A 15,307-nucleotide genomic window follows, 5' to 3' on the forward strand; every position below is an offset into this window, starting at 1 on the left:
CATGTTACAGGTGCTTTAGGCACACAAAGCTATAAGCTTGAAGGACAAGTTTAAAATGTGGTACAAAAACTGAAATTGCTAGAGAAACTCAGCAGGTCTGACAGCATCTGTGGAGAGAAAACAGTGTTAACATTTCTGGTCCAGTGATCCTTCTTCAGAACTGGTCAGTTAGGCAGCTCCATATTAAAATATTTAAATTCAGAACTTCACCTGAAACGTTAACTCTACTTTCTCCCTACAGATGCTGCCGAGTTTCTCCAGTAATTTCTGTTTTTGTTTCATATCTCCAGCATTCACAGTTCATTGGGTTTCTTTTAAGTTTAAAATGTTGTTTGGACCTATTACCCTACATTTGTGAAGTAAACTGGTAAATCACTGGTTTAGCTGCAGTTAGAATATTGCTCCAGGTTTATGCTATCTTACACCAGGAATGATGTCAAAGTCAAGGGGATGGTGAAGGAAAGACTCATTGAGAGGCTCAAGAAGTTCCAGCACAAAGGAAATCATTCAGTTCATTGTGCCTTTGGCAGGTCTCATCTCTCAAAATAACTGCACGTAAATGCATAAATTTGGTGACTAAGGTTAGAAATTACAAGCATAAATAGCCACTTGGGAATATGGCTATCTGCAGCAACAGCAAAAAGCTGCTTAATGTGAAGACAGGATAATAAATATTCTCAGATACATGTTCAGAAAAGAAAGGAGATGGGTGGCAGTGCTGATTATAGGAGATGTTGTCTTGTTTTGTAAAGAGGATTTTATTGAAGGTGCAAGGACAGAATTAATTTAGAACATATTGGACAGTACAGCACAGGAACGGTCCTTTGGCCTACATTGTGCCAAACATGACAACAAATTAAACTAATCCCTTCTGCCTGCCTTTGGTCCATATCCCTCCATTCCTTGCATATTCATGTGCTTATCTAAAAGTCCCTTAAATGCCCCTATCCTATCTGCCTTCACCACTAGTCCTGGCAGTGCATTTCAGCCTCCTACCACTCTCTGTGTCAAAAAACTTGTCCCTCACATCTCCTTTGAACTTTGCCCATCTCACCTTAAATGCACGCCCCATAATTTTAGACATTTCAACTCGGGGGAAAAAACTCTGACTGTCAAGCCTGTCTATGTATCTCGGAATTTTATAGGCGCTTGTCAAGTCTCCCCTCAGCCTCCGCTGCTCCAGAGAAAACAACCCGAGTTTTTCTAGCCTCTCCTTATAGCTCATACCTTCTAATTCAGACAGCATCCTGGTAAACTGCTTCTGCACCCGCTCCAAGACCCGCTCCAAAACCTCCACATCTTTTTCTGTAATGTGGTGACCAGAATTGAATGCATGCTGTAAGTGTGGCCTAACCAAAGTTCAAGCTCAGAATTAAGAAAATTCTGTTGAAAGCAATAGATAGTTTACAAGGCTTCAAATGATTAGAGAGAGAGAGATAGTGGAGCAAATCAGCAGGAAGGTCACAGCAAGTGTATGAACTAGAGGATGGTGATATTCTGTTGCCAACCTTCCATATCTGTAAGATGAGGTACCTGCAGTACTTTTATTGATGTCTGAAGAGCCCTATCTGCAAGAGGCAGGTTCTGCCACATGTGAAATGAATTTCAGGTGACAATGTACATTGTTGTTGTTTTCGGTGTTGCTGCCTGTTCACTGTAGCTACTGAATGCCATGGAGACATATGCTCACTCCACAGGTGATGTGATGTTGCTATCTTCCTCTGTTGTCAGTCAGTGTCTCCCAGGTGTGAAAGTCAATATTTTGGACCTCCATGTCAGGCTTGCAAGCATCCTTAGAACATGTTTTTAGACATCCTGCTGATCCTCCAGCAGCCATCAAGGAAAATCCTCGGAACATGACCATGTTCCATCCTGCAAACAGGCTCAATGCTTGAGCTAGAGCAGTCGCCATTGCCTGATGAGGATCCACAATTGGAGAGTCAGCCAGACATGGTCGCAGCTTTCTCTGCACTTAATGATTTGCTTCTGTGGGGTATTATTCAATGGTATCAGAGATGAAAGATGTGACACCCTGCCCCACAGCCTAGCTTCCTGACGTTTACAGCAAAGAAAACCATGTTACAGACATAGGGGAAACAATCCATTAGTCTTTGGAACAGGAGGGGTCATTAAGATGGAGGGAATGGCCTAGTGGTATTATCGCTGGACTGTTAATCCAGAGACCCAGATAACAATCTGGGGGACCCAAGTTCACAATTCCACCACAGCAGATGGTGGAATTCGAATTCAATAAAATATCTGGAATTAAGAATCTAATGACCACGAATCCATTGTTACTTGTCAGAAAATCGCACTAGGTTCACTAGTGTCCTTTTGAGAAGGAGACTGTCATCCTTAGCTGGTCGGGCCTACACGTGACTCCAGACCCACACCAATGCAGTTGATTCTGAACTGCCCCCTGGGCAATTAGGGCTGGGCCATAAATGCTGCCTAGCCAGTGATGCCCTCATCGCATTAATGAATAAAGGATTAAAATCCTGCCCTGTTTGCTCAAAGATGAGTGGTTTGAAATTCAGTTACATCAAAACCCACAACAGAAACACATGACCCTTTGCAGACATCCATCTAGAATAGGAGGTCATGAAGTTGTAGCAGTGGCTGGGAGTTTCTACGCATGTGCAATTTGGCTGGAATGAATGAACTCAGCAACTTCTAACCTTTGTCAATACCAATGTCGATTGATGAAGGTTTTATTGATGTGCCTGTAAAATATTTCACTGTTCTGTTTCTCGTTCCTCAATAACATAACTTCGTAATGGAGGCACCACGGTGATAGAATGTGCAAGAACTGTCAGGAAGGGTTAATCAACTAATTGGAGTTGTTTGTCGATGGTACCTTTCAGACACTGAGTTGTAGATTTTGCGCCAAAGGTCAATGTAAGATTGAAGTAAAAGTTCAAAAATTTATTGAGTTCTGGATGAGATTTCTTGAATTAAAGGGAAGGATTGAATATGGCACTTTTCAAGGAGAAAAAGGGGGAAATTGCAACCTTGAAAATCAGTGATATGTCCAGAAAATTAAATTCCAGCCTGTTACAGCGTTGTTAACTTCAGAAGAAACAACCTAATATTGTCAGACTCCCAATCCTGGATGTGATTAACAGCATTAGTAACAGCAGAACGCATCTCCTGCAGTCATTTATGAGCTTGCTTATGAGCCAATAGGTTGAAGGACCTGGTGAATCCTTTCCCACACGCAGAGCAGGTGAATGGTCTCTCTCCGGTGTGAACTCGCTGGTGAACAAGGAGAGTGGACGAACATCTGAAACTCTTATCACAGTAAGTGCAGCTGAAAGGCTTCTCCTTAGTGTGAATTAGTTGGTGTGACTTGAGAGCGGATGAAAGACTGAATCTCGTTCCACACACGGAGCAGGTGAATGGTTTCTCTCCTGTGTGAATTCGCTGGTGAACCATCAGATTGTGCAACTTTGTGAAGGTCTTCCCACAGATAGGACAGGTCAGCAGCCCCTCCCCAGTGTGAGCCCGCTGGCGTTCACTGAGGCTGTGCGAATGCTTGAACCTCTTTCCGCAGTGAGTGCAGTTGAATGGCTTCTCCTCGGAATTGATCCGCTGGTGAGTCACCAGATTGGATGACTTTGTGAATGCCTTCCCACACATGGAGCAGGTGAAAGGCCTCTCCCCAGTGTGAACCCGCCAGTGTTGATTCAGATCGGACAAAGATCTGAACATCTATCCGCAGTGAGTGCAGCTGAACGGCCTCTCCTCACTGTGAATTCACTGGTGTAACATGAGGGAGGATGTCTGAGTAAATCCTTTCCCGCACACGGAACAGGTGCGTGGCTTCTCCCCGGTGTGACTGCATTGATGGATTTCCAACTGGGATGGGTAATTAAATCCTTTTCCACAGTCCAAACATTTCCGCAGTTTCTCCATGGTGTGGGTGTCCTTGTGGTTCTCAGGGGTTGGGCCTCATCCATACACAAAACACACTGATAACATCCCCCCCGTACTGTGAATGTTTTGATCTTTCTCAGGTTGTGGAACTGGTTGCAGCTCTCTCCACTGTAGGTTCACCGGAACAACCTGACTTGGGTGCATACATCCATCGGTACTTTTCCAGTCTCGCTGAATATTCAAAACCTTATTGCAGAGACAGAACAGAGAAACATTTCACTTTCCACAGTCAAAGGCTGATGATATACAGGTTCTGATGAACTGAGTGACTCTGTTAGATCCTGATGCGATGTTTGGTTTGAGTCTCCCATCTGAAAATCCTTCGCTTCTAAAGACCTGCAAAAGGACAAAAGTCATTGCAGTCAATACAGGATAGAAATTCAGACCATTCCAGTTTCTACAGGACATTTCTTTCTCTCCTACCGTTTTGTTTCCCCAAAAGCTGTAAATCCCTGTCCCGCACAACACACTGTCCCTTCACCCTGGGCCAAAATCCAAACACACCTCTCCACTTCTTTCCTCCACTTTCAGTCCTGAGTATGTTCAGAGCACAGCCGGTAATCAACAGACCAGTGTACGTGTGCAGTGCCATCCTGTCTTTGCTTGTGTAAACGTGGACCATATGCAATGTCAGCTATCCCCTCCACAGTCACTTGCTTGTCACTTCTACAGCCAGGAGGGATGGAGCCAGTAACTGGTCCAGGAGAGGTTTTGCAACACCTTGCGGAGCCTCGGACACTGATTCAGGATCGTTAGCTGTCTGGTGCAGAGCTGGGGAATTTTCCCTTCCTTCCCTCCCTCCCTCTGTTCTGTACTCAGTTGTCTAGTGGGAATGTGGTTGAGTGGTCAGGTGGGTCTAAGGGACAAAATAAACCCTGAGAAAATGTGAGGGGAAAGAAGAAAGAAACTAGAGAAACATGCACATTTCAGGGCCTGGACAAATAGGAAGTTTAAAGAAGATTTGGCCCAGTGGGTTTGGGAAAGGGAGGGAAGTAGAACAAACAGCTGATTGGATAGCCTGAATCATGAGGGATAAAGAAGCCCATAAGACCCTCCTTCGTGAGCACACAGTGGAAGCCAGGAGGAGGCAAAATGAAAAAGAGAGAGGCACAACTCAAAACAAATTCACTCATGACAAAGAAATTAAAGGCTTGACATGCATCTCTTTAAAATGTTTGAAATGATTTATTTTGACTTTTATCCAGAATATTATTAAACTCCAGCTCAGTTTTAGGAATTAACATCAGCAGAAACAAACCGCGGTGATAATGTTTCCAGTCCTGGATGTGATTAATCCGATCACACTGGTTTACTTGTGAACCCGCTGGTGTCTCAGCAGGGTGGATGAGTGAGCGAATCCCTTCTTACACACGGAGCAGGTGAATGGCCTCTCCCCGGTGTGAACTCGCTGGTGTTCCAGCTGGTTGGATAAGGTGGTGAACCCCTTCCCGCACACCGAGCAGGTGAACGGCCTCTCCCCGGTGTGGATGCGCTGGTGGGTCAGCAAGTTCGCCAGCTGGGTGAATCCTTTCCCACAGTCAGGGCAGGTGAAGGGCTTCTCCCCGGTGTGAACCCGCTGGTGGACGGTGAGGTCAGATAACTGCTTGAACCCGGTCCCGCAGTCAGAGCATCGGAACGGCCTCTCGTCAGTGTGAATGCGTTCATGGCGCATCAGCTCCCCGGCACTTTTGAAGCACTTGCCACAGTCCGGGCATTTGAAAGGTCTCTCATCAGAGTGAACCCGCTGGTGAGCCAACAAGTTGCACGACAGGGTGAATCCCTTCCCGCACTCAGAACAGGTGAATGGTTTCTCCCCGGTGTGACTGCGCCGATGAGATTCCAGTTCAACCGGATAATTGAATCCTTTCCCGCAGTCCCCACATTTCCACGGTTTCTCGCCGGTATGGCAGAGCTTGTGTCGCGATAGGGCAGACGATCGGCTGAAGTCTTGCCCGCACACAGAGCAGGTGAACAGTTTCTCCCCGCTGTGAACAGTGTTTTCCCCTTCCATGCTCAAGATCCAACGTTGCTCAAGTTACGATAAATTGGTGGCTATGTCAGGCACAAATGTGATGTATGGTTCAGGTTTCCCGGCTGCAAATCCTCTCCTTCTAACACCCTGTGAAATGGAGTTAAAACAGAAAGAAAGGAAGCAGAAAGAGCCCATGAAAAAACACAAAGACAGGTTGTGAAGTTGAGCTAAACGAATCTGGTCATCTGTGGGAATGACACGAGGACAAAGCAGCCACGGGAAGATGTTGATTTACCATAAAAACTCAACTAATGTTCATCAGGGATGCGAATCTGTCACCCAGTCTGGAATTACGCCAGACTCTGGTTTCGTTGGGAGGGCAGCCAGAGGGTGGGAGCATCAGAGGGTGCTGAATGAAACGGGATTTTATACATCCACATCTCAAACCATTACTAGCAGAATCTCCCAAACCCTCAAACTCCACCAACCAGAAGGATCAGGGCAGTGGGTGTATGTGAGCATCATCACCTCTGAAGATTCACTAGGTTGATTCCTGGGATGAAAGGGTTGACTTATCCAGAGTGGCTGAACAATTTAGGCCCTGAGTTTAGAAAAATGATGGAGATCTTATCGAAACCTACAAAATTCTGAGGATGATTGTGAGGGTAGATGTGCAGAGGATGCTGGGAATATGAGAAGCCTGGGAACTATAGGCCTGTGAGTGTGACATCAGTGGTACGTTGTTGGTGATTCTGAAAGATAGGATTTACATGCATTTGGAGAGGCAAGGAATGATTAGGGACAGTCAGCATGGTTTTGTGTGAAAGAAATCGTAACTCACAAATCTGATTGAGCTTTTTAAGAAAGTAACCAAAAACATTGATGAGGGCAGAGTGGTAGACATTGTTTATATGGACTTTAGTAAAGCCTTTGACAAGGTTCTGCATGGTAGACTAATTAGTAAAGTTAGATCACATGGAATTCAGGGTGAGCTTGCCAACTGGGTACAAAATTGGCTTGACGGAAGGAGACAGAGGGTGGTGGTGCACGCTTTTTTTTTTGGACTAGAGGCCTGTGACCAGTGATATTCCACAGGGATTGGTACTGGGTCCAATTTTGTTTGTCATTTATATAAATGATTTGGATGAGAATATAGAAGGCATGGCTAGTGAGTTTGCAGATGCTGCCCAAAATTGGTAGTAAACTGGGCAGTGAAGATGGTGATCTAAGATTACAAAGTGATATTGATCAATTGGGTCAATGGGCTGAGGAGTGGCAGACGGAGTTTAATTTGGATGAATGCGAGGTATTGCATTTTAGTAATTCAAACAAGGGCAGGACTTAAACAATTAATGGTAGGGCCCTGGGTAGTGTTGTAGAACAGACAGTCCAAGGGGTTCAGGTATATAATTCTTTGAAATTTGTGTCACAGATAGACAGGGTGGCTAAGAAAGCATTTAGCATCTTGCCTCAATAGTTCAGACATTGACTCTCGGAGTTGGGACGTCATGTTTAGGTTGTACAGGACGTAGGTAAGGCCTCTTCTGGAGTAAGGTGTACAGTTCTTGTTGCCCTGGTATAGGAAGGATATCATTAAGTTAGAGAGTGTTCGGGAAAGATTTACCTGGATATTGTCAGGAATGGTGATTGAGGGGTGACCTTAGAGAGGTTTACAAAATCATGACGGGCATATATAAGGAAAATAGCAAGGGTCTTTTCCCTAGGGTGGAGGAGTTCAAAACTAGGGAACATTTATTTTAATGAAAGGAGGAAGTTTTAAAATGGACATGGGGGCAACCTCTTTATACACAGCGTGGTTCATGTATGAACTGCCAGTCAAAGTGATGGATGCAGGTTCGGTTACAACGTTTAAAAGACATTTGGACAAGTACATGAATAGGAAAGGTTTGGAGGGATATGGGCCAAATGCAGGCAAGTGGGACTAGCTTAGTTTGGGAATATGGTAAACGTGGACAAAAGAGTTCAGTTCTATGCTGTATAACACTATGACTGAAACTAGCAGATATTGTTATAGACTAAGGAGCCCTCGTTTAATTCTGAATGCGGGAAATTTCTTCTCCCAGAGGGTCCAAGAATGTCCAGAATTCTCTACCCAGAGAATGGTGGAGGCTGGTTAGTTGAATTCAAAGAAAAGGGAGATAGATCTTTGAAATATCGGGAAGCTTTGGGCTCTGAGGAGCTGATACAAAAGAGAAGTTGAGGCATGGGGCAAATCAACCATGATCTGGTCAAATCGTGGTGCAGGTTTTGGGAGCTGAATGGCCCACTCCTGCTCCTATTCTTGTTTCCCTACCAACACACACAACACTCTGGCCGGTCTGACACCCAGCACCGGAGAAGCAGAAATGTCTTCTACTTAAATAGAGAAGACCAAAGCTATTGTCTTCAGGCCCTGCTACAAACTCTGTTCTTTTTCTTCAGACTCCATCCCTCTCCTTGAGACTGGTAAAGACCGGTCACAATCCACAAGTACCATATTTCGCCTCCAGCTGAGCTTCTGACCACAGAACAATATCTATTCTCAGCTCAACACCTGCTGAAACCCTCATCCCCTTCTTTGTCACCTTGAAATTTGGCTGTTCTGTGTAGCCTCCCACATTCAAACCACCTCGTAAATCTGAGATCACCAACAATTCTACAGTCTGTGTCCTTACTCTCACAACGTCTTATTCAGCCATTGCTCCTGTGATCATTTCCCTGCACATCTTCCATTTCCAAATTATAGAATCATAGAATCCCTAGTGTTGAAGCAGGCCATTTGGCCTATACATTCCACACCATCCCTCTGAACAGCATCCCATTCTATCTCCATAACTCTGAAATTCCCATGGCTAATCTATCCAGCCTGCACATCCCTGGACACTATAGGGCAATTTAGCAATGCATATTCAACTAACCTGCACATCTTTGGACTGTGGGAGGGAACCAGAGCACCCGGAGGAAACCCACGAGGACGCTGGGAGACATGCAAACTCCACACAGACAGTCGCCTGAGGGTGAAATCGAACCCAGCTCCCTGGCGCTGGGAGGCAACAGTGATAACCGCTGAGCCACCGGCCGCCCACTTTGTTTTGAACTTTCTCTTTGACTATGCCCTTCCCTATCACCACAATCACTTCTGATCCCACAAGCCTCCAAGATCTTTGAGTTCCTTTAATTCTTTCCTCTTGAGCATCCCTGTTTTGCCACGGGAAACAATAAGCTCTGAAATTCCCTCGCAAAACCTCTCCAACTCCACAGTTCACTTTCCTCCTTTAAGACACTCCTTCAAACCGACCTCTTTGACCAAGCTTTTGATCACCTGGCCTGATGTCAATGTGGTTTGGTGTCAAATGTTCACAGAATCACAAAACCCTTCCAGCACAGGAGGAGGTAATTTAAGACAACATGTCTGAACCAGCCATCTGGTGAGCATCTCACTTACTGCCTTTGTCCTACTTTCTCCACATAACACTACACATTCTTACTCTTCAAAGAACCATTCATTTCCCTGTTGAATGCCTCAGTTGTACCTGGCCCCACCATACACTTAGTCAATGTTTTTCAGCCCGTAACCATTTGCTGCATGAAAAGGTTTTGTCTCATATTGCTTCTTTTGCCCAATTATTCTCTGTTCTCTTTTATCCTCAATTATCCTCTGTCCTCTCTGTCCCAATTAATCTCTATCCTCTTATTCTTGATGCGTTCACAAGCAGGAACAGATTCTCTGTCCAGACACCTCATGATTGTGAACCTCATGATTCAATCACATCTCCTCTCAGCCTACACTTCCCCTTGAGAAACAGTACGATCTTCTCCAATTGATCTGCATAACTGAAGATCCCCATCTCTGGAACCATTCACATTAACTTCGTCAGCACTTTCACAAAGGCCAAGTTTCCCAAACTAAACTCGTCCTACTTGCCTGCATTTGGCCCATATCGCTCTACATCCTTCCTATCCACTTACCTGTCCAAATGTCTTTAAAAGGTTGTAACTATGCCCATATCCACCACTTCCTCAGGATGTTCATTCCACTCACAAACCACTGTGTAAAAATAATTGCACCTCATGTCTTCTCTAAATTTTTCTCCTCTTACCTTAGAAATATGCCCCCTAGTCTTGAAACCTCCCACCCTAGTGAAAACACATTTGCCAATCACCTTAGTTATACTCATGATTTTATAAACCTCCATATGGTCACCTCTCAACCTCTACATTCCAGTGAAGAAAAGGCCCAGACTATCCAGCCTCTCCTTAAAACTCAAACCGTCCATTCCCAGCAACATCCTGGTAAATCTTCTCTGAATCCTCTCCAGCTTAGTAATATCTTTCGTATAACAGGGAGACCAGAACTGGACACAGTGCTCCAGAATAGGCCTCGCTAACATCCTGTACAACTTCAATATAATGTCCCAACTCTTAAACTCAAAACAAAAACAGAAGTTGCTGGAAAAGCTCAGCAGGTCTGGCAGCATCTACGAAGAAAAAGTCAGATTTAATGTTTCGGGTCCGGTGACCCTTCCTCAGAACACCTATACTCAAAAGTCTGAGCAATGAAGACAAGCGTGCTAAATGCATGTTTTTCCTACCAAAATGAATTACTTCACATTTCTCTGCAATGAACATCATCTGCCATAAACGCACTCACTCCGTCCCCTTATCTACAACTTTTTGAAGCTCAATACTATCTTCCTTACAATATATGATGCATCCAAGGTTTAAACCTAAGAACAAAAAAAAAACAGCATGGGAACAGGCCTTTCAGCCCTCCGAGCCTGCGCCACCACATTTTGTCCTTCCATACTAAAACTGTCTTCACTTACAGAATCTGTATCCTTCTATTCCTTTCCTATTCATATATTTGTCCAGGTACTTCTTGAATGCTGCTATTGTGTCTGCTGCCACCACCTCCTCTGTCAACACATTCCAGGCACTCACCACCCTTTGTGTGAAACATGTGCCTCACACATGTCTTTTATACTTCCCCCCTCACACCTTGAACCTGTGTCCCCTAGTAACTGGCCACTTCACCCTGGGAAAAAGCCTCATACTTTCCACCCTATTCATGTCATTCACAACCTTATAAACTTCCATTAGGTCACACCCTTCAAAATTCTGCATTCCAGTGAAAACAAACCCAGTTTAGCCAACTTTTTTTCATAGCTAAAATCCCCCATACCAGGCAACATCCTGGTAAACCTTACTGACCCTCTCCAAAGCATCCACATCCTTCTGGTAGCGTGGTGACCAGAACTTTATGCAATATTCCAAGTGTGGCCTAACTAAAGTTCTATAAAGCTGCAGCATAACTTGTCTCTGCTTATACTCAATGCCCCTTCCAAGGAAGGCAAGCATGCCGTAAGCCTTTTTTACTACGTTATCTACCTACACTGCCATCTTCAATGATCTGTGGACATCCACACCCAGATCCCTGTGCATATCAATACTCTTAAGGGTTCTGCCATTCACTGTATAGTTTCCACCTGTGCTTGACATTCCAAAATGCATCACCTCACATTTTTCCGGATTAAACTCCATCTGCCATTTTTCCTCCCATGCCTCCAACTGATCTGTATCCTACTGTATCCTCTGACTAGTCTTGTCACTATCCGCAACTCCACCAATCTTTGTATCATCCCCATACTTACTAATTAGACCAGCTATGTTTTCCTCCAAATCATTTATATAGATCACAAACAGCAGAGGTCCTAGCACTGATCCGTGCAGAACATGCTCGTCACAATCCTCCATTCTGAAAAGCATCCTTCCACCATTACTCCCTGTCTCCTATGACTAAGCCAGTTCTGTATCCATCTTGCCAGCTCACACTGATTTGTTTTGTCTACAAGCTTTGAAATGGTGTCCCCAACACCTCAGTCTTAGCCATTAACTTATATCAGTAAATACAAGGGTCTAGCACTGGCCCCTGGGTACCTCCACTATAAATCTTCCTCCAGCCTAAACAGCATCCATTATTTTTAGACCTACTTGATAACACTACAGTTTTTGTGTCCTGTCACTCAGGCAATTGAGAATCCAAATTGTTCCAAACCCTTTAAGTCTACGAGCTGTATGTTTTCTCACAAGTCCGTTGTGTGACACTGTATGAACTTCCTATTGGAAATCCACCCACACCATATCAATAGAATTCCCCTCATCAGTGCTCTCTGGTATCTTTTCAAAACCTCCAATAAATTATGACTCACACTTTCCCTTCAAGAAATCTAAGATGGCTTTCTGCAATTCATCGGTTTTATACTTCTTTCTATTAATTTAGCACTGAATTCGTGTTTCTAAAAGTTTTCCCTTGACTGGAATTAAACTGAAAACAAAAGTTAATCTGTAGTTGCTCTTTGAACTTTTTTCTGAACAAGGTTGTAGCAAATGCCATTCTCTAGTCCTCTGGTACTACCTCAGTGTCTATGGAAGACTGAAAAATAATGGTCAGTGTGTCTACAATTTCCACTCTTACTTTTAATTTTTTTAAAAATTCATTTACAGGATGAAGGTATCGCTGGCTAGACCAGCATTCATTGCCCAAAGGCCAGTTAAGAGTCAATCACATTGCTGTGGGTATGGAGTCACATGTAGGTAAGGATGGCAGTTCCCTTCACTAAAGGACATTAGTGAACCACATGGATATTTATTGAATTTCAAATTCTACCATCTGCAGGATTCGAACCCAGATCCCCAGAACATTACCTGGGTCTCTGGATTAACAGTCCAGCGAAAATACTATCAGGCCATTACCTCCCCTTTCAAACTCTTGCACCTCAGTGTCCTTTACACTCCCACTATAATTTTCCTCGTAATGTTATTGATTGCAACACGCCTTGCCCCACATTTCACATTACACAAAGAGACCAACGCACAATCGTTGGGTTCTTTACCCACCATCCCTCGCGGTGCTGAAGGTCCCCCATCCAGGTCACGGGGGAGCGGTGCGCAGGCGCAGTACTGTTCCAGGGTCTGGGGCATGCGTAGTGACGATGATAACAATGGGGCAGAGACGCTGTTTTCTTTTCCGCATCGGCAGACAGTAAGGGTGCGGGACCGAGGAGGGACGGCGGGAGCCGGGGTGGAGGGAGTGGACCGCGAACGTTTATAAACACTTATTAAACACTTCAAACCTCGGTTAACAACCTGCAGGTCCCGTTTTTGCGACACTCGGGTCCGTAGCCAGGACTAAGTTTTGGTGAGCCGCCGCCATCTTGGTTCGCGGGGAGCAACCCGCATGCGAGTGACGTAAAGGAATATGGGCGGGACAAGAGGTTGTTTGCAGCAGGGTCCTAGTGCCCCGGTAGTTTTATAACCTGGGCGAGAAGTCTTGAGGTCGTTTCTTCCTCTTTTGTATAATAACACTATATTTTTTTTACTGTAAGATTTGTACCTATGTACTTGTACCTACGATTGCGCCATTATAAAAACTTTTTGCTGTAACTACTGTACTGGAGTACAAGTGACAATATAGGACATTCTGTTTTATTCTATTCCACCCATAATGTGGAGGTGCTGGTGGTGGACTGGGATGGGCAAGGTTTGAAATCACAGGACACCAGATTATAGTCCAACAGGTTTATTTGAAAACACAAGCTTTCAGAGCCTCAGTCCTTCTTCAGGCGTTAGAGAGAGAAGTAGTATCAGACACAGAATTTATCAGTAAAAGATCAAAGTTCACACCATTGATGAGAATCTACTAAACAAACCTAAGATGCTGTTAAATCTATAATCAGTTAGAAGGTTTTAATTGATTAATACATTAAATCCCCAAATTCACTCATCTCATCTCTGAGACACCAGGTGGACCATAACTCATGGAGTCATACCACACAGAAACAGATCTTTCAGTCCAACTCGTCCATGCCAAGTTTCCCAAACTAAATTACTCCCATTTGTCTGCATTTGGCCCATATCCTCTAAACTTTTCCTATTCATGTACCTTCCAAAAGTCTTTTATTTCACTTAATGCAGTAATCATCAGGTAGCAATCAAGAATGATGCTTCTTATGAATGTTCCTCTGGACAACCTGTATGCCCTGGATAAACTGCAATGTTTCCTTTATCTGTTTAGTTCAGAGTTTTAAAATTTAAATTTTAGAATTAAAATTCAGAATTGCTCGACTTGCCACCAGCAGCGAGTCACATTGATTAAAAAGAAGCTCAAAATAGCACTGACATCACAAGATATTCCATAATCAGGATCGTATCACTAAATCATGCCAGCAATTTCACTTACAAGTGTACCTGCATCCTGGCTGCTAAAACATAGGTAAATCACTGACTTGGGCCAAGCAGCAAGGGATGTGGGGTATATTGGCCAATTAAAACTCTGAATTTCCAAACCCACAAACCAGGCTCACTGCAAGCACAGCAGTTAGGTGCCAATAACATTAGCATAATGTAAAAGGCAACAGTTATCCTGGACAGACATACCCCCAATGACTTATCCACCAAACAAAGGAGGGTCCAGACAGAAAGGCACCGGGTCCTGCGACATAAAGAAGCAAACAGTGGCAAGCCATTCAAATAACTGACATTGTTTCAAACTATTAAATGTATCTCCCTGATTGGTCAGAACTACACAAAGTTCCAGAAAACCATCTCAAAGGTATAAAAACAGGGTTCACCTGCAGACTGTTCCCTTGGAATCTCTTGCATCTTCTGAGGCCTTCTGAGGAGACCAGTATGGCAAGAGGCATACACCAACTGACCATCTAGAGAGGAAGAAAGCAGCCTTGCCGACCCAGAGACAGTGCCAGAGAGAGACAGCAATTGGGTAAATCTACAAGCGACTCAGTAAGTATTGTAAACTTAAGGGACGAAATAGGATTAGAGATAGCATAGTTTGGTATTAAAGGTTATTGTAACTTTGTTCCTAGTAAAGTTGGGAGTGTTTTGCTTTGGTACCAGCTTATGTTCAAAGTGATTTGACCACTTCAGTACTGTGGGACACCTGGGCAAATTCATTCATGACATTTTAGTCGGAGTTCTCTACCTTGTTTGAAGGAGAGATGAGACAACACAGGAAACACAGACAACACAGGTTTTAACATGAGGTCCCACGAAGGCTAACAGCAAGTGTTGGATTCTGATGCAAATGTCACTGTTAATTCCGTCCAGGACTGGATATGTGGGTTAACCCTGAGGAGGATGTCAAGCCAATTTTTTTTTGCCATAGTTCAGAATCCCTAGACTTAGAACAGAAGGTTGCATTACAGCTGTTTTTAGAGCCAGGAAGAATAACAGTGAAAGCTGGAAACGTGTAGTCAAATCTCAGTCTTAAATATGCACAAGGACTCTGCCACCCCCTACCCACCCTCCCACAGCCCATTGAGAGAAGAAATTCCTCCTCAAATTGAGTCTTCAATTGATGGCTTTTTAACCTGAAACTATGTC

The 15,307-nt window shown here is 44.1% G+C and overlaps 2 protein-coding genes across 4 annotated transcripts in view; one reads left to right on the forward strand and one right to left on the reverse strand.

Moving 5' to 3' along the window:
* LOC109910676 (zinc finger protein 721-like) overlaps nucleotides 1-15,307 on the forward strand; it is a 114,407-nt gene that overhangs the window by 38,763 nt on the left and 60,337 nt on the right. The gene's annotated exons all lie outside the window — the stretch shown is intronic.
* On the reverse strand, nucleotides 5,102-13,164 carry LOC109917475 (zinc finger protein 391-like). 3 transcript variants are annotated; one of them, XM_048619044.1, is made up of 2 exons: nucleotides 13,042-13,164; nucleotides 5,102-6,055 (listed from the first exon to the last, which is right to left on the reverse strand). In XM_048619044.1, the coding sequence occupies exon 2, from the start codon at nucleotides 5,945-5,947 to the stop codon at nucleotides 5,246-5,248; it is 702 nt and encodes a 233-aa protein (XP_048475001.1). In that variant the 5' UTR covers nucleotides 5,948-6,055; nucleotides 13,042-13,164; the 3' UTR covers nucleotides 5,102-5,245. The 3 variants fall into 3 exon arrangements, with proteins under 3 accessions (XP_048475001.1, XP_048475003.1, XP_048475002.1); XM_048619046.1 differs by having other exon boundaries at nucleotides 12,806-13,163; XM_048619045.1 differs by having other exon boundaries at nucleotides 13,055-13,147.

Source organism: Rhincodon typus, chromosome 42 (assembly GCF_021869965.1).
Source record: "Rhincodon typus isolate 14 chromosome 42, sRhiTyp1.1, whole genome shotgun sequence".
Taxonomy (NCBI): domain Eukaryota; kingdom Metazoa; phylum Chordata; class Chondrichthyes; order Orectolobiformes; family Rhincodontidae; genus Rhincodon; species Rhincodon typus.